The 19,836-nt window shown below is 43.9% G+C and overlaps 1 protein-coding gene across 1 annotated transcript; it reads right to left on the reverse strand.

Annotated features, from left to right (window-relative positions):
- Positions 1 to 1,895: 1,895 nt before the first annotated feature.
- Positions 1,896 to 19,020, reverse strand: ZNF365 (zinc finger protein 365). Its single transcript, XM_041405033.1, has 4 exons — positions 18,001 to 19,020; positions 8,884 to 9,064; positions 6,853 to 6,890; positions 1,896 to 4,298 (listed from the first exon to the last, which is right to left on the reverse strand). The coding sequence occupies exons 1-4, from the start codon at positions 18,723 to 18,725 to the stop codon at positions 4,052 to 4,054; spliced, it is 1,191 nt and encodes a 396-aa protein (XP_041260967.1). The 5' UTR covers positions 18,726 to 19,020; the 3' UTR covers positions 1,896 to 4,051.
- Positions 19,021 to 19,836: the final 816 nt, after the last annotated feature.

Below are 19,836 nucleotides of genomic sequence, written 5' to 3' on the forward strand. Positions count from 1 at the left end.
TAATGAGGCCCCCATCCTTTCACTGCTGCCTTATGTGTGACTCTGGCTTTCCCTCATCTCACACAAGCACACACTAAATTCCTCCAGCCTGTCACAATTAACTTTGAAAGTGACGTCTCTAGGAAGTGGAGTATCTCTCTTCCTCTTTCCCTCTCAGCTCACAAGAGCCTTTTCCATAACATTCTAATGAACTCAAAAATCTGTTGTATATACTTTTTCCCATGATTTTATGAAAAATTCAAGCCAACTTTTACCTGCTTGCAGTGTGAGATGATAGGACCGAGACAGTGAGAAGGGAAAAGCTTGTCAGACCAATGACTGCATTTAATTTATGCTGCTTGTTTCTCCTTCTCCTTAGAGAGATGTACAAATGAAAATTCAAGAGACCAGAATAAAAAAAGAATGGTTAGATAGAGGGTGGCATTAGCAACAAAATGAGAAAGGACATTTTGTTTGTGTTGCAGCAGGATCTATTTTTAAGAGCTTCATGTAGTAAAATCACTTCTGGGATTAATTTTTCTAAAAAAACAATAAAAAATAATGCCCAGGCTCACTGCAGAGAGCACTAAATAGTCCACTCCAGCCACTTCAGACAGGATGTATGGAAACAATCAGCATTAGTCTGAGGTAAGAACAAATAGAGGCAACTATCTGATGACGCAGAGTAACGAGAGAGAAGAGCTGGATTTTGCTCAAGTAGCTTGAAAGAGGCAGTGGCATTGGAAGGATTATTAGGGATGATAGAAGTGACCATTTGTTTGACTTACTACCTGCTCTAAATGGTGGCCATCTCTTTGAATATGAATACCCCACTGAACATTTGCAGTAACTCTCCTTGAAACAAAACAAATGTGTTCAGATCTTCTCTGGGTAGGGGGAGGCTGTTGTTACTACTGAGTCAGAGCTGGGGGGAGGGATCAGATGTCATTAAGTGCTCTGAAAACATGCTCTCTCTTCAACTGGCAGGAGCATCTCACATCTTTTCTATGTATAGCTCTAATGAAAGGTCTGCATTTCAATTAGTCCCTTGTTTTCCTGGCCTGTAATGTCACATGTCAGTCAGAACATTTTGTTCTAAGCAGAAAGCTCACCTGTAAAGGCCCAGCCAGTATATATACTGCTCTGAGATATTTTTAGTAATAAATGAGGTGGGATTTTAAAAATTTATATGGGAATGAGGCATCCAGGTCCTAATGGAATTCACTTTGATGTCAGCATACAACCTATCAAGGAGCCTTCAAAGTGTCTCAAAGGGCAAAACGTGGTAATTCTGCTTCAAACTGATTTTCAAAGGTGACTGGTCAGCTTTGTCTGAACACTTTCAGATTTAAAAAATATTTTAAAATTGACATTTCCTGACTTCAGAAGTCCCCACAAGCTAAACCTGGTTACACTCAGCCTAGTGCAGGTACCTATTCTCAAATATTGTCTCTGTTAATGAGACAGGAACCTGGTTCCCCATGGGAAAACATCTCTGTCCAAGTCTAACCAGGGAGATACCGGATGAAATGATGGCTCTGCAACTGGCAGTGTGTGAGGAGACACCATCACTGACACTCCCTGGGAGCCCCTCTGTCCTTAATTTGCCTGACCCTTCCCTCCACTCGCCCTGCCTCTGCTTTGGGCAGGTTATCTGACCCTGTGGGTCACCTCCAGAATGATTTTCAAGCACATTACAGTAGGAGAGCAGCAAGTGACACCTGGGAGCTGTGCAGGCAAGATGCAGCAGCAGTCTGCAGGTTCACTGCTGGGAAGGGTCACTACCTGATTTCACTGTCATGCTTCATCTGAGGGATAAAACAAAGCCCAAGCTGCTGCTGCTTGGCTTTTTCTGTGCTGCTTCAGAGGCTTTAGTAAGAAACAATGGATTTGACAAAGTCAAATGACACAGTAACTGAGAAATATATCTTTATTATTAGAATGTTTATATTCTAAAAACTTTTACCTGGGATTACAGTACAATCCAATTTCTTTCAAATTAACTAAACTGGCATTTGTTTAGCAAGTAAGTGTAAATTAGGCTTTGAAAAGTTTAAAAACATGCAACTTCTCTTACTCTTTTCCTCTTCCTCTCCCAAAAGGAAAACTTACAGTCAAGATTTTGGCATGATAAATAATAAAATAAACATCTCATTTGTGAACTAGTAGTTGCACTTAACTTTGGTGACTAACAGAGTAGATAGGCATTTAAAAATAAAAATATTCTTTCAGTGTCAAGTGGCTAAAGAAATGAATTAATATATTTTACTTTATTATCTTTCTAATGTTCACCTTTGTTTTCTTCAAAGGAGGTCCTTTTTCAGGTTTGTGGAAAGATGTGGGAAGTAACAGGAAAAAACTCAAGAATGGTTCAATTTTAGCTTGCCTATAAAAGTAGTTATAACATACAATCTGACCCAAGCCCATGCAACACAATGAACAACTCCTTTTCACCACACACAATGCCTAGCATGAGGCCAAGTGACATAGTTAAATAAATATTGAAATATCATTACAACCTAAATACCTGAATTGGTTTTACACTGTGACTTTCTACTGAAACAGTGCTGAGAAACTTTTAAACATATATCTGATTGTTCCATATACACTATTTAAAATAAAAGTGAGGAATAATACTCTTTCTTCTCTCTGCTACTTTCTGGGAGCTCTGTACACTGACAAATGTATGACATCTGTAGTTACCTGATCCTAGCTGACTGATTGGTCATCTTCTGCTTTAAAAATATTGCAACTCGGGTGCTTATTGCAGCAGTAATCATAGTGATACACTGTCTTTTAATACTCAGTTCTGCTTACAGACATAGTTATAAAAAATGAAAAACATTTTTCACAAATCTTTGTACACATACTGTAAAAATCACCTTCCACATAAACAATTTACATCTGTTATGAGTGTTTAAAAAATAAATCACATAGACCTGTCTCACCTATTCTTTTTCTTGATCAGTAACATCATCAGGATGTTCATATCTGTAAACATGGCATGAGGATTCATGTTGCCATAATACTGTACACACAAAAAAGTCATCTTGATAAATAAATTCTCTGATAAATAAGGATCCTTTTAATTGGCACAAACCAGTGTAAACACACACATTTGTGTTCTGCAGTCATCTCTAACTGCCTTGCACTTGGGTTCTGAGTGATCTCTCAGCCTTGTAAAGACTCTTCAGAGATAAAAATGTGAAGGATTTGGGTTATAATCATGGTTATTTGGGCCTCTCCTGCCTGATACCGAGCACAGACATTGAACACAATGCCATGCAGTAACACGCTGCCTTAACCTGTCACTTGCTGCACCACAGCTGATAACCTGCTGCTGGCACTTGGCACTGAAATTCCTCCTCTGGCCCAATTTGGCCTGTGCGTGTCAGGACAGCTTCTGGTCTCCTTGCAAAGGGACACCTCAGAGGAGCCCAGACTTGTACCAAATAGACAACGTGGCTGCTGGCAGGGCCAAGTAGTCTGATGTATTTAATAAAAGATGGAAATGTGCTTATAGCCAAACACCCAGGATAGCAATCTAGTGCTGCAAACAGCCTTCAAGCGACTTTGAGTAGGCCTTTTGCATCTAAGTATGTCTGTTAGTCACTGATCTTACACCTACCTAAGCTGAAAGACTGAATATTTTGGTGCCGATTAAATGGATTCCTCTGAACTTCAGGAATAACACAGATGGAAAATAAATTACCAGTTGGTTAGAGCATGCTGCCACTAAAATAATTAAACATACAGCCACAGTACTGCCCAGCAAGACAACTGCAGTCATTTAAAATAAGCTCTATAAATGACTAAATAAATAAATAAATACATGAATAAATAGAAAAACCTCCATGTAAACTGAATAAAATGTCACCTCTTTTATAGCGCCCAAAGAGGGAATGGCGTAACTAAATAATATAAAACTTTCATATGTATATATTTCTATATATTTTATCTGATATGTTTTGGCATGGCCAGATGGATAGGAAAAAAGTAGGATGACTAACTTCATTCAGTATTTGCTGTGTTGAAGCCAAGTTCCTGGGCTGCTGTACACTGCTCACCGTTCCTATAGAGGTTTGGCCTTCTTACCCATCTTGGATTTTGCACTCACTTTCCTGGCAGAGCAGACTGGTTCACCCTTCTTTTGTGCTCTCCATATTTCTCTTGGGCAATCAACAGGTTCATAGAAGCATTTCACTGGCTGCAAGCTGGCTTTTTCATCCTTTGCTTTTTTCAACAAGATCCTTCCTTTTTGAAAGGAATGAGGCTTTGCATCAGGGATGTTATATGAAGCATGTTGACTTCCTCGGCTCCTGAAATTAATAATAGTGATTATTAATAACTATTATTCAGTCCTGCAAACTGACAGGACCCCACAATATCCCAAACCCTTGCATTTTTGAAAACAAAAATAGTCTTGTTTTACAGAATGAGGCTACATTCAAAAACAGAATTCTAAGATGAATTACATTCCTTAGTATTCAAAAGCATTCCTCATTAAAATAACCCCTAGGTATGTTACTGGTGCACTCTTCATGTGTGTTCATCTACACTTTTATTCTGATCAGCATTCTGCTGATTTTGGAGTGCTGAAACCTTACTGAGGTCTATACTTGGTAATCTGCAGGGATTTTAAAGATGCACATGTTCACATTCTGCAAAGAATGAACATCCCTTGGTCTCTGGAAGACCACAGAGCACCAGTAAGAGTAGAAAGTAGGTGCAGGAAGAATAAGAGTAGAAAGAAGGTGCAGGAACTGTAGGGACTTCTTTGTGCAGTCTCAGTGCTGCCCTGGCCTGCACCCAGGCCCCAGGGAGCTGCTGCTACAGATGGCCAATATCTCAGGAAACTCCATGCTCTGCCTTTGTGCTGACCACCCACCCAGGGAAACTTTAGCTTCCCTTTTAGACTTTGATTTAAAACAGGAGAAGAAGAAGGGGGAATACAAAAACTGGTGGGAAGATGGGTATGAAAGCTTAAAGGCCAAAGCAAGCTGAATTCTTTGTTCTCTCTGTGATGGTTCAAACCCAGCAAGATTTGCAGAAATTGGTGAGCTCAGGTGGAGTGACAGCCAAGTGCCAAGTGCTGCAAAGGCTGAGCCATGAACTCTGAAATATTACATCAAAACTGCACTTCCACAGTTTAGCTAAGATCATTATAGTCCATTTAACATAATCTTGAAATGTTTTACACCAGATACATTAGTGTAACATCAGAACTAGGAATGTAAGGCACCAGCTCATGTCTACCCAGCTCCCTTGACTGAAGTGAAAAGCAGATGTGCTGAGGTACAAGTTGATCTCTTAAGGGATTCCACAGGGCTATTTTCCATAGCCTGTTATTTCTGAAAACCATATATCTATATATAGAAGTGGTATTACTTCTTCTAGGAGTTAAATCATATATTGCACACTTGAGAAAGCCAGTTATGGAAAAAGCTGTGGTTACTCACTTGTGTACAGTGTAAACCCTCTCCTGCTCTTTAGGAAGATGAGAAGGGTGTCATGGAAGTCTGTATTTCTTGGTAGGATCCAGTGGGACCACCTGACGTTGTAGGAACTAAGCCTTACCTGTGTAACAGCATTACCTGGTTAGCAGGTTTGCTAAGCACATTTCACTAGGGGGACGTTTAGGGGGTGAAATGCTGTGCAGGCCCAAGCTGGAGCTTGCAGGCACTGTGTCATCCTGGCCTGGTGCAGGCCTGGGCTCTGACCACTTGCTGGGGTTTAGGAATGACCTGTGTAAATGCACAAGTGTTGGCCACTCCAGTTTACCATCAGTTCTTGAGTACTGTTTTTTACAGTCCACTACTTGTTGTTTAAAGATGCAGTGTTCTGTTTTTCTCAGAGGATGTTATGGTGAAGAGCAACATCATTTATTCCCAAAGCATACACAGGCCTTATTGCAGGTGATGTTAGGCAGTCCCCTGCTGCACTGAATGAAGCTACAAAAACCAGAAGGTCAAGGTCAATATGATCTCAGGGGCTGCCTAAAGGGGCTAAACTGTACTTAAATTGAACAACTTTATGGTAGAGAAGATGGATGTCTGACCCCAATTCACAGTCAGGGTAAGAAAGTACCCAAGATGGAGGAAGATGCAGATCACTGCATGTGAAATGCAAAGCTGCCAGCTCCAGATGCAGGAAATGCTTTTTCACTGAAAGCAGCAGCTCTGCAACATAAGGGACTGTAAGAGAGTCTGAACTTCTCCTCACACATCCTCCTAATCTGCTGTGTTTGGAGAAGGACTTGTGGTGCTGCAATGAGGAAAAAGTCCTAAACTTGTGTCCCCACAAGGAAAGGCTGCCCTGGAGAAGGGTGCACTGCCTGACTGCCACTTGGCCAAGCAGCACATGATGCTCCAAACCACCTGCTGGGACTCATGACCCAGTCACAAAGACATGGGAGACCAGCCCCAATTAGTTCTGCTGCTCCCAGGACAGCTGCTTGAGTAACCTGAGATTGTTAGTGCCCATGCTTTGTCAGGGCCCTTGTTTGGTTATATGATTGCTACTGTCAGTTAGGAAATGACAACTGTCTCTCTCCTACCTATAGAATATTAAGGATATTTTCAACTGAAACTTGGACTGTGTTAGCCAAAGAGATTCAACTCCTGTAGTTTTGCAATAGGCTATTATAGTCAGCAGGAAGGAGTAATTTGTTTAACAGAAAATTAGCATTCTTTATTTTCTTTAGAGAATATCTGATTCTAGTTTAGTTTTAGCAGAAATCTGGTTTTCCTCAATTACATGACATAAATATAGACCACATGCAGGTCCCAACTAGAAGGCAAAATGTAGAAGCAGAAATGCGAGCATGTCAACTTAGTGTATTGAGATTAAAAAAAAAAAAGGAGATATACATACAGGCATCTGGGTTTCTTATTTAATGAAATGTCTGTAAACTGCAATGAAAACAAAACCAGGTTATTACTATTACATTTTCAAGTAATTAAAGTACAAGGGTAAAATATACACAGTCTTTAAAATTGTATTTCCATTCTCACATGTTAAGACTAGAACATTCAGGAAATAAACCAAAAAGGCCATCTCTTTTACAGATTATTACTTTTTCGTCTTATGAACATGTTTTTAAAATTCATAATGTGTGAGTTGTTAGTGGTTGGATTTTTCCCATTATTTTTATTGTAACTATAATCAAAGTAAATTGCTAAAGAAGTGTGGGCTGAACAGAGATCTTTCACATTAGATTAAACAGTATGGATACAAAGAGAAGCAATTTTTGTGTTCAAGATAATTAATAAAGGGCAGTGACTGAATAAGCTGCATGAAATTAACTTTCTCTCAGATCCTTTAATTTTTCAGTGATACATTTCCTTTACACAAGTGGCTAGGAAACTCCAGCTACAAGCCCTTGCTCTGCCAGACTTTCACTGAAGGGTGGAGGGTGAGGACACAAGCATTTCTCTCCCCCTCCTGAAAATCCTGAGACCAGCTAGGGATAGCATAGCTTCAATGCCAGGCCAAATTTGCATGACTTCATTTTTTACAGCAGTTTGGTTCACAGTGTGGAAACACTTTGTCTAGTCCCTCTTTTGGTGGGGTCAGAAGAGGAGGTGTTTAATGGCAGCTCAGCTTAAATTGATTTTTTTTTTTTTTAATTACTAAATAGGTTCTTTGTATTGAGCTCTCATCAGAGCTGCTACACTGAGCCTTTGAATATCATTTAATGAAGTCACTGAGACAAGGAAGTCAGATTTGGCATCTGAAAATGATTATGTTCTTGTAAATGTTCCTTCTGTCCCTGGTATTGTCCACACTTTGCAGATGGATTTTTGCCCAGCCTGACTTTGCTTGTCATCTGTGTTGGCTGGTGTCTGGAGCCATCTCATGGTGTACCTTCCTGTACCTCCTGAAGGTCAGGATGGTCAATATTTGTATGGATGACCTTAGAGGAATGCTGAAGTCACCCAGAAATCAGGGCAGGTGCCTTAAAAATTAGCTCCCTCCCCAAGGAACACTGCTGAGCCTGGCATTATGATAAACACATCCAGAGCAAGAGAGATGATTTAATATTGAGGCCCATCTGTACGGTGCCCCATAATCTTCTCACAGATAATGTCTGAGATGCCTGCACTGGATTTCAGCTCATCTACGTTTACTCAGGCCTTACCTAAAGCTTGCCGTCTTCCAAGTAGCTCTGGGAACCTTTCCTTTCCACCACTGCATACCTGCTCAGTGCTGTGCATGATCAAATGCCCTCATCTCACATCTCAGGGTGAGCAACTACTTAGCACAGGCAGCATGGGGTATTGAATTAAACTGAAATGTTCCTTGGAAATCCTGTGCCTAAAACTTGTCATATCAATGTAATGCATTGTGGGAAAATACTGAGTTTAGGTATTAAAAATGAGGGCTCTTAAAGAAATAATGTATTTTAAAAAGTAATGTTCTTGGATTACTGATCTGTGGGATACAGGCCTGTGAGAATCCATTCACCATTTCTAAGAGTCCCATGAGTGGTAACTACTAAAAGCAAGATGATTTGCCAGCAAGCTGATGTATCAGCTATAGGAATTGATGTCTTTCCTGAAAATCTTTAGGCATTACAAAAAGACTGCCAAGTTACATTAAAAAACTGTTAATGGCAAAGGCAACAGCAGCAATAGCCAAAGCTGGAAAAATTTTAAATATCTATCAAACATTTCATTACTCTCCGCTCTCCCTTTACCATCTTTGGCTGTTGCTGCTCTTATGCTCTCTGCTCCTTTCTCTCGTGTAAAGTGGTAGTTTAAAACACAAATAAAACACACCTAAAGAAACATTTCACAATGCAGTAACACTTAGCCTGAGCCACTGAGCCCCCGTGTATCCAAAGTGCAGAGCTCTGGCTGCAGGGGGAGGGTGACAGCAAAGGGAAGGACTGTGCTGGCTTACCACGTGCTCGCTGATGTCAGTGTGGTTGCACACCATCTGCTGGTTTTGGTAATATTCTAGCTGCCTTTCTGCCAGATCCACGCGCTGCAACAGGTTCTCGATGAAGTGCTGGAGCCTGGCTTTCCCCCGCACTTCTTTTTCTGCTGCTTCTTCCAGGAAGTGGTTGAAAGTAACAACTTCTCTGCAAGATAGAAACATTGCAAAGAGGCCACATTTAGATAACAGCAGGTCCCTGGTCTCACAGTTGTCAGAAATTACTGGTGCTTTTCCAGTTTGTCATGGTGATAGCCTGTGGTGGCTAATTAATGTCCTCCACCATCATCAAAATATTTCAACTTTTTTGTGGACAAAGTGAAGATCCGGAAACCTGAACGCTGAATTTAGGTTTATGGGCAGTGGGTTTGGGGTGGGGTTTTTTCACATTATTTGGTGTCTTGGAAATAGTCTTTAGTGGATCCCAGGGAAGAAACATTATTAAGCATCACCTCTCAAAGTATCTGGAGAGAGCTGTATCTGCTTTCTCTTTTTTTACTTAACCATGAGAATATCAGCTCTGAAACATGAAGAGAAACAGATGAACTCCCAAATTTATCTTTTGATTTCATCACTTAATGTTGCTGCTGGGGTGGTTCCTAACTCAAAAGAGCTACTGTGGCCATAAAACTTCACTTTGGCTGCAATCCTACAAGTATGTCCAAGTGTGGTGTTATGACCAGGAGCCAGAGGGAACATGGGAGATTAACAGATAATCTACAGATTATAGACCAAGGAGTGCATGTGTGGGAAGAGCAAGTTTTAGGTAAGGAGTTTAGGAACGTGTCTTTGTCTGGTAACACAACTGGAAGAAACAGAGAGCACTGGTGACTGTGAAAGCTCCCAGCTGAGACATTGCTCATTTCTAAGTTCTCTGCATACTTACTATTAGTAATCAGGACACCACTTGGGCCTCCAATATCAGAGGACTATTTGGGTGGAAGAAGTTTGGTTGCAGATTGAAGCATGTATTACAAAAGAAGACAAATCTCAACATGCAGGACTTCCCTGGTTAATAAATGCCTGGATAAATATTTTTTACTCTGCCAGTGAAGCCATGTTAATTTTTGCTTTGTACAAAATGGGTGGGAGTTGAGGGAACTTGCCAAATGAGAAAGGGCATGATTGCTCAGTAGAAATACATTGCCTGAGGAAAAAGCATTTTAAGTAGAAACTATGAAACAGTTTGTGGCAGAAATAACCTTTCAAAGCTTAGCTTGTTTATAACAAATCCAAAGTTTCTCTGCGTTTCATTGTTTTAACTCAGCATAGTTGTAGTTAATTGGTTAAATGTAGTATAGTTGTTTCAACAGTGAGATGCTTTGTGCTAAGAGCTAAGCACAAGTGGTCAGCCTTGGAAATTCACCACCTAGGATTCAGGCTGTGCCTGCCTGCTCCATAGCTGAGTTCTGTTTGCATGGCTGATCTAATGGCAGGAATGAGGTAATAACAAGTATGTATTGTTTGGATGAAGAACACGGATGAATATTAGTTTATATTAATTCACCCATAAAATCTGGCTTAAGAAACAGAGAGGTAGCTTGTCTGTAGCTAATCCATTTAATTTCAAGGCTCTGAACAGTTTTAGTGATTATTAGCTTGCCCAGAGCAACCTGATGAGAGAGAGAGCCACTGAGGAATGCTGAGGGAGAACCAATCTAAACTCATTAAGGTCAATTTTGGGCTTTATTGTCACCACACTGTAACTTCTTTCACTTCATAGTTTTGGGTTAATGTAGGAGCTGAAGTCCTTGGCGTTTCATCAGGGTCCTCTTTTTCAGGGGACAGGGAGCTCAAAAGGACAGCAACTCAGCAGGTTGGCTCCAAAGCCCTCTCCTTTTGGGTAAGGAAGAGCTGTGCACAGCCTGACAGGCTGCTGACCCTCCAGTGGGAAGGTGGGAAAGCAGGGAGCTGACAGCCTGGGACACCATGAGAATGTCCCTCCCAGGGAGTCAGTCAGCTTCTGAGTATTGCTGCAGCAGCAGGCCACAAACATGAGTAACTGGCATTTTTGTAAAAGGGTGATAGTTTCAAGAATGCTAACTTTTGTAATTATCTCAGCAAAGGTAATTAATAAGAATTGATTAGTTGCCTTAGTTGCATTAGTTCTATGGCACAAATGATCACCAACAGATTTTCCTTTCCTACAAATATCTCATTAATATACCATAAGGAGGCCAGGGGGAGCAGAGTTTTTTTCACGAAGATCTACATGACTATCAGGAGGAGAAGAGACTCAAAATGTCAATAATTCCCTATTACTGTCCTTGCTTGCTAGACTAAAGATAACGTGGCATCCTTATTTGTAAGAACTGTTATTAGCAGCATTATTTGTAAGAACTGTTATTAGCAGCAATAGTAGCATATCCATAACTTCTCTCTGTTTAGCTGACTTTGTACAGCCTATGAACCTACCTTTAATAACTTTAATGTAAAAATTTTCCTTTGGGCTGAAATGCACTCTGTAAATTCCCTTTGGAAAGACAGGAGCCAGAAGCCACCCACACACTAGGGCTCTGTCACACACCTTGCACTGATAAGCAGCACTTCTGTTAGTTCACCTACTTTCTTTGTTTCCACTTCATTCTCATCTCTCAGAAGAACAAGATCAAACCCTGAGGAGTGACTGCTAATAAGTCTCTCTACTTGCTCCAACACTTCTTCCTCAGAGAGCTCACTCCATGCCCAGCTATGCCTTGGTTACCTGAAGGGAGTTCCCAGAAGTATTTTTATCCTCCTCCCACTGTGAAGTAGTTCAAAGAACTCCTGTAGCCTCCTGCAGCTGCTGTTTATCTAATTGTCCTTCTTGTCTCTTGTAGTTTGCCCAGACTTCTTCTTAACCATACTATACTGATGACCCTCTCCCTTCAATTTTATTTCCAGATATCTGTGATGATTTTTTTGCTTATGTTCTTTATTTTACTTTCAATTTATTTCTTCAGATCTCTACTAAATTTGTGAGGATTATATGACAGGACTCCTGTCTCTCACTCTCTTGTGGAAAGATGGATGTTCACAGAGGTCTAACACTGCTCTTCCTGAAGCCAGGGGAAAGCTGAAGTCATGAATATTGTGGGGCCCATGTGGTAGAGGCATAAACCAGAGCACAGCAGCATGGGCCCACTGGGCTCTGTGTCTTGACAGCACAGCCTTGTGAGCAGTGTTCACCTGAAACAGGAATAACTTTGTTAAAACCTGGCTCAGACCTCAGGTGTTGCCCTCTCTAACAAGTGGTCTCTGCTACCCTGCACTGACTATTCTACATCTGGAGCACTTTTGTTATATTGAGGAAAGAAAGGTTACATGGAGTTATTAACTCCCCCTGACAGTTCCTCTGCTCTCAGCATCATCCCTTTACCATTCTGCTCTGCTCCTCTACCCAGCAGACTCCTGCCTCCTTCCATCCAGCTCTGCACCCTGCCACTTGCTTATAGATCCTGACATTACATGTTCTGAGTGGTGTACATGATGCTCAATGCACCCTAGATCTCTTAAATTTCTGTAATCTCATCTGTTCATAGTTTACTATACCAACACTAAGATATACTGTATGCAAAATGTTTACAGGGCTGTGACTGGGCAGCAGGGACAAAGGTGGGGTGCTGCTGTCAGATGAAACCTTTCAGGAAGAGGGAATTGCTCTGGCTGCCTAGAGAGCAAGGGGTGTATTGAGCTGCCAGCAGCAGGGTGAGGCAAGTGAGAGGGACAGACAAGGGGGATGCAGCCTGGGAGGTGTCCAAGAGGATCAGAAGATGCCTGTACTGCCAGAGTGTCAGAAAGGAGTTCTTCAAGAGCCAGAGGAGTCCACGGGGAATTTATTGCAGTACAGCAGGCACCTCAGAGGCATTCAGGTGAAAAAAAACAAGTGCAGGGGGAAGAACTCACAGTATGAAACACTTGCTGCCAAAGCTTTTGTTTTAATCTGAGTCTGCCAGGGAGTTCACCTGTTACAGTTTACTGGACTTAAGTAGTTTGGCATTTTGCATCCCAACTGCAGCCTAGCCCAAAAACTTCTTTATGGAGGCTGTTACCATGAAACAACTTGGGATGTGGTAAATAAAGTTATAAATCATAGGCTGACTAGGTGACATTTATTCTTCTGCCTTTACCACTGGATTATTCAGCGCTGCTTTAGGATGAGCGAGCTGCAGTTCTTGTTTACTGGAGCAGTTGCCAGCACAGGGATCCTGGGAGATGCTCAGTGTTTGTATGACTTGCAGCAGCTAAGAGTGTGATACACTGACTAGATGCAGAGGCTGGGACAGCTCCAGCTCCTTAACACCTGACAAGAAGGGCTAATGAGTTCTCACATGGCAACCAAGCCCTCCCACGGATGCATAGCACTGGCCCCAGGACTGTGCTGACACCTGCAGCTGCTCTGGAGGTGGAGATAAGCATGAGGCTCCATGCAGGTTTTGCATCCAATATCAAATCACTTTGGAGAACTACATTTAGCATAACTCTGTCTAAAATCAATAGAAAACCAAGCCATTATTTTACCTGAAGGTGGGAAAATTCCTACCACAGTAAGTAGTGAAGTGATTTACTTCTCAAAATATTTAATATGTATATTCATTAAGTATTAATGCCACTGACCTTATCCATCACCCAACTGGTGGTTTTGCCTGAAGACTGCTGTTATTCATTAGGTTGTGGTTTCACATTACCACACCACTAAAAGCACATTTGATTAAACAGATTCACACCTCCTCCCTCAGAAAGTTATTGTATCCATTCAGTGGGCTGTGTTCTAGACTGAGCCCTGAATTTACTGGGGTGACACTGAAGATTTTAAACTTTATTTCACAGAGCCATTCTGTGGGACAGCCATGCTAGGCTTAAACCTGTGCAGCTGCAGGGGTGGGGAGTAATCTCTTGAGTAGGAAGATGAAAGAAAACAGGAAAGAGGGAGTAGGATTACCTAAAACTGAGGGTGGAAGAACAGTGTAATTGTAGTTGTACTCTTCTTAAAGCAAATCAAAACTGTTTTGTGGTACAATTGAAATCCCTTTTTAAAGGAAAGCCATTTTAAAGCACAAATTGCAGTGATGTCTAAAAGTCAGCTCTTAATACCATTGTCAAGATGGTATCTGCACAGATAATTTCATTAATTGCAAACTTAAGGTGAAGCCACTGGCAAGAATAACTATTGCCCACAACAGCTATTCTGAATTAATCCTTGCATTCCAGGCTATGTCAGAGCAGAGGCATGACCAGTCTCAAAACAAATGCATTAGACTGGTTAGAGCAATTACTGTCAGAGATATGGCAAGGTACAACATTAATGATCTTCTCTATGATTAGCAGACAAAGTGAAGCTGTTTAAGTTACCATTGAAGGTAGATTCCAGATGAAGACCATCACTTTTTACCCTGTTCAAACTTATTGAAAATCAAACTCTACCAGTTTCAATTTTCTTACATAACATCCAGAAACAAGCCTCTCAATGTCCTCTAGCAGTTAAGTTCATAGCTGGTTTTTGTTTCAATGGTTTTCTTGATATCTTATTCAACAAAGTCTTATGCCCTTTGGGCATGTTTCTGTGTTATCTTTAAGATCACAGCGCTCACTCTGAGTTGCATTCTCCTTCATCAAACATGGAATAATCCCTTTCAGGGCACATTTTCTAATTAAATAATTCCTTTGCTCAGCAGCTCTGTGCTTAGAGTAATACTATTTTAACTATGAATTAGTATAGTCAGTGCTGTATCTCCAGCTATCCTACCCCTCAACAGAGTTCACCTCCACGAGGGCCTCACACCAGTATCAGCACTTACCTGCATGCATATTGGCACTACAGTTTTTGTAAGGAAACAAAGAAAATGTAACTAAAAGGTATCTTCACTTCATTGCTGTCTTTGTTGGACTGATAAAGGCCTTATTTAAAACAAACAAAAAATAATCAACTGACTAGTCTAAAGAAATAAACCCACTGATCCTACAAGCTCTTCAAATGGGCAGCCCTGCTCCTGCTGATGGTCTAAACCAACACTCAGATGTTTCAGGGAAGGTGCTTTCTTTTTCCTGCTAAGAGGAAAGATTTGCAGCTACACTAGCTCAATACCAATACTAATTTTAGGAAAAAGTTATCCATATTCACAAGATTGCTTATGGAAAAAAAAATCCAAAGAAACTGATGAAAGCATTTATTTCTGAAGGTCAGCAAGCATCAAAGCAGTCCCTAAGGGATGCCTTTGACTTTCCACAATCTGCAGTGAGAACCGCTTCTGCAATTTCCATTATGCAGTCTTGTTTGGCTTTCTAATCATCTGGACTTCTTCCAGAAATCAAAGCCAAAGTTGAGATCCTCCTTTTTTGAAGGACGATGTCTTTTTAGCACAGCAAGTAAGTTTTGAACACACAAAGGACTGAATATACAGACAGGTCTCAGAGTTTACCAATGGCCCATGAGAAAGCCAGACAAGGTCACTGTTGTTACCAAAGTCATGAACTTTTTTCTCTACTACAGCACATCACGCAGTGCCTCCCTGCTGCTGGAGTAAAGCTAACTGTCCCAGGCATTTTTAGAGAATCAACTCTGAAAAGCTGCTCTAGAACTATCAGTCCTGCTCTTACAAAGCAATTCTTTATACCTACCTTCCTTCTCAATTTGCTAATTATACAATGACCTTTCAATTGGAAAGCCAAACAGTGCATTTTTCTATGGCACTGTCCCTTGTTATGCCCTAAGATGGGAAATGAATGAATCATCAAAATGAGAAAAAACCCCAACACCCTTCCAGTTTTTCCTAAGTGAATTCAACCTATTCTTTCACCCTGCCTACCCTCCCAGTGTTCTCAGAATAACTTCAGAGGCAATGCTGTGGGGCTGGGCACAGACACAGGCAGTAACATATTGTGACTGCCCTCTTCCCCTTGGTACTCAGGGCTGCTGTTCTTCCATCCTACCTACTACCATGCATTACCACACTACTGTGTAAGAGCTGTTCACTCATTCCTATTGCTGCACTTTGCTTTCAAGTCTTTTTGTTGAAAGTGGAAGCAAAACCCTAAAGAGCAATACTCTGTGAAGTACTCTGTGAAGTCTCTTGTGCAACTGCTCTTTTGGTTAGTGTTTCCAGCCAAGTAACCTTCAGCCTTCCCTGTAACATCAACTTAGGAGCTACCTCATCATTTGTTTATGCATTCATCCTCCTCCTTTCAAGACAGGAATTCTAACTGCAATCATCTGAGCTCCTGCTCCCTTCCTGAGCCTGGCAATGTCCTAGTGTGAAGGACAAGGTTTTCCCACTTCTCCTCATTCTGTATTCAGTCTTTTCTGGCCTTAGAACTCCAGCCTGACTGTGCTGTTGGTAAGTAGTCTGCCAGAGAGCATGTGGCCTCTTCCTTGTTCCTTTTCCTAATACAGTTAAAAATCACAACTTCATCTGTCTTCTTTTCAAAGATCAGTGTCCTTTGCCATCCTCCCATATCATACCCATTCTTTCTACCCAGATGACTCAGTTGCCCTTTTCCTCTTTTCCTGCAAGGTCTTTTCTTCTACATTGCAGAACTTCAGGTTTGTTCCACTGAATGGTTTCTTTCTCCCAACAATCATGTTTTTCCTTTTGGGATCCTAGTCTTGATTTTTAAAACACAATCTGCCTTTAGTTTGGGGTAAGATTCATGCCACTTAACATGAGATATCTGAAATTCTGCATCTAGCCCAAGACAGCTGCTTACCCGAGGTCTCCTGGTAGTCTGCAGAGGGAAGAAGGACTTTCACAGAGCAATCCCTCCCCTTCTAAGATACTTTTCTAGAGGAAATAGGATGACTCACAGTGTGAAAGAGCCTAGGAGGGCAGTCTGGCTAGATGGGAATACCAAAACTGCTTGAAACTATGTTATGGCTTCCCTCCAGCACACCTTCAAATCAGCCTCAGTTACACTATTCAGCTTCACCTTCACCTTAAGTCTTTCAATTTTCCCTTCCATGAGGATCATCTCATACTTTAAAATCAGAGGTTCTTTGAATATCCCTTCAAGGAAGATCTGAGAGGCTCAAGTACAACCACCTTTATGTATCCGTTCTTCTGGAAAATCTATAGCTCTGCTTCAAGATAGATGGCTCCTACTGATGTGGGAGTCATCCTTATCTTTTCTTTCTTGTCCTTAGACTACAGGAAGGAATGATGAAAGCCCTCCAAACTTCCTACACTGAACTCCTACACCACCTTCCTTATTTCTTGTAAGCTCAGTGTCATGGCAACTACCACTTCTCATCTTCCTTTTGCAAGCTGATGAATTGGTTTAGAGGCATACCATTACCAAGGTTCTTTATTTCTATTTCTCTAAAAAAGTTGTGGTGCTCTGAAAAGCCTGAAAGGTTTCAGCAAGTGCTGAATAAACTAAGTAGTTCATGTATAAATTATATATCAGCTATCACTACATTTTTAATGGATGCATCATGAATGTATTTTTAGATGGCTTAGGTTAGTCAGAACTTTGGCATCTGCTTCCCACTGTTCCACAGTTCTGCGTCCATCTAACACACTAGACATTAACTACTTGGACATGGCCTTTTCAACACTGCCTCCAGTAAAGCTTTGTTGATGCACAAGAGACTGTGGCACTCCACAGGCTGACCATGGTGAGAAAGCTTAAGGGAAAAGATGCTATTAGGAATTCTCACATACTTCATCCAGACATATCCACCCGTATCTTCTTAAAAAGACAATGAATTAAAGGTGTCAATGTAAATCACATAGCATGCTGATGAGAGCTTCTACTTGTCCCTATCCCCATGAAACCAGAGGCACAACACAGGCATTAGAAAGTGTAGAAGTTAGTCACTGGGGAGCCAAGTGTGAAAGCCACCTGCTCAGGGAGCTGTCCCCGGCCCTGTTAGTCACTGGGGAGCCAAGCGTGAGAGCCACCTGCTCAGGGAGCTGTCCACTGCCTTGCAGGGGACATGTCACATGGGCTATAACTCTAGCAATATAGTGATCTGAAGCTGCTGAGCTCCAGGCCCTTTCACAATCAGCAAGCAACTGAGACATTCCCTCTCTTCTCCCCCAAAGGCTGTCACTCACGCAGGAGCTGTCCAGCCCTCGCCAAGCCATCGGCACTCGCCTCCCCACTTACTCCTCTTTCCGGTGAAGCTCCTCCTCGGACTCGCTGAGCCGCTGCTTCAAGGCTGCGATCATCTCCACGGCCACATCCACCTGCCTGCTCAGGGCCCGCTCTCGCCGCTGCACCTCCTGCTTCTTCTGGGACAGCTGCACGAACGCTGCCCGCACCTCCAGCAGCTCCGCCGTCTTCTGGGACAGCTCTTTGGTAAGCTTGTCGATCCGCTTCTCGATCGTTTTGTCCACGGCCTGGACCATCCTGTTAAACTTTTCTCTGACGTGCGCCTCGAAGGAGGCTTTGGAATCAGCGGCCGGGAGGCCGGGTTTGGAAACCTCGCTGGGAGACTCAGCCGACACATAGTTGGCCAGGTAGGAGCCGGGCCGCTCCGCCGCCAGCTCCCGCGGCTGCTCGCCCTTGCCGCTCCCGCAGGACGCGCCGCCCAAGTTCAGGTAGGGCCCCGCGGGCTGCGCGGCAACGCCGCCGGGGCTGCCCGGGCTGCCCTGGGCTGCGGGCTCCGGCGGGGACACCGGCTCCGCGTCCTTCAGCGGGGAGAACAGGCTGCTCCTGGCCAGGAGGCTGCTCTCCTGGAAGCTGTGGCTGTACTCCAGGTGCACCCGCAGCGAGGAGAGGCTCCGGAACCTGGTGTGGTCGCCGCATCGCGGGCAGCGGAAGGGGAGGCTGACGCCGCCGAGCGGCTCCGGCCAGGGGTGCCCGCCTTCATCCCGGGCTGTCTGTTGCATTCCTCGCCGGAGGGAACAGCCCGCGTCCGCGCCCCAAGGGAAACTTGGGAAACTTTCCCGGCGATTCCTCAGGGGTACCGCGCCATCTCCGCCCGGGGACGCGCCCACCCGGCGCGGCGCTCCAGCCGCACGGCCCCGCCGGCTCCGCTCGCCTCGGCGCGGCTCCGCTCGCCTCGGCCGCCGCCCGGGCCTTGCCGGAGCGGAGCGGCGCCGGGCCCCGGCTCGGCGCGGGCCTCGGCCGCCCGCAAGGTCGCCGCACTCACCCGACTTGTTGCTGGTGGCGGCAGCGGGGCGGCGTTTTCAGCAGAGCCGTAAATCAGCCCGCGGGGCGGGGCGGGCGGGGCGAGGATGCGGAGCGCCGGGGACGCGGGGATGCGGAGCGGGAGCGGCGGGGATGCGGAGGGGCGGGGATGCCCGGCGGGGGGTGCTGCGGGCGGGCGTGGGTGTCAGCAGCCGACGGGGGCACGATCTCGGGGCCGGAGTCGCCCCCCTCGCCGGAGCGATCTCCTCCTGACCCGCCTGCCGTGAGCACCTGGCCGGGGGCGGTCGCGGGGCTTTGCGGGGTCCTGCGGGCCCCGGCTCGGCGCGGGCCTCGGCCGCCCGCAAGGTCGCCGCACTCACCCGACTTGTTGCTGGTGGCGGCAGCGGGGCGGCGTTTTCAGCAGAGCCGTAAATCAGCCCGCGGGGCGGGGCGGGCGGGGCGAGGATGCGGAGCGCCGGGGACGCGGGGATGCGGAGCGGGAGCGGCGGGGGTGCGGGGGGGGGGGGGGGCCCGGCGGGGGGGCGGGCCCCTTTGCGGGGTCCTGTCAACACAGCACAGCAGTGAGTGAGCTGCACAGGGTGTGTTGGGGTGATGCTGAAGGATAACGCAATTTGAAACACTTAAGCAGCAAGACAGGACTGGCACATGCAAATAAGTATAATCTGGCCTTGGCTTTCAGGGGTTTTCAGGGCTTTCTGGCTATTTAATAGCCAGTAAGTTTTGTGGGGCTTTTTGTTTGTTCACTTAGGGTTTGGTTGTTTTTGTTTTTTTTTTTTTTTTTTTTTTTTTTTTTTAATATGACCCCTATTTAGTCTCAGTATTTAGGGATGGGAAGCAGTAATTATAGTA

Source organism: Onychostruthus taczanowskii, unplaced genomic scaffold (genome assembly GCF_017590055.1).
Source record: "Onychostruthus taczanowskii isolate IOZ18803 unplaced genomic scaffold, ASM1759005v1 scaffold22, whole genome shotgun sequence".
In the NCBI taxonomy this organism is placed as follows: Eukaryota; Metazoa; Chordata; class Aves; order Passeriformes; family Passeridae; genus Onychostruthus; species Onychostruthus taczanowskii.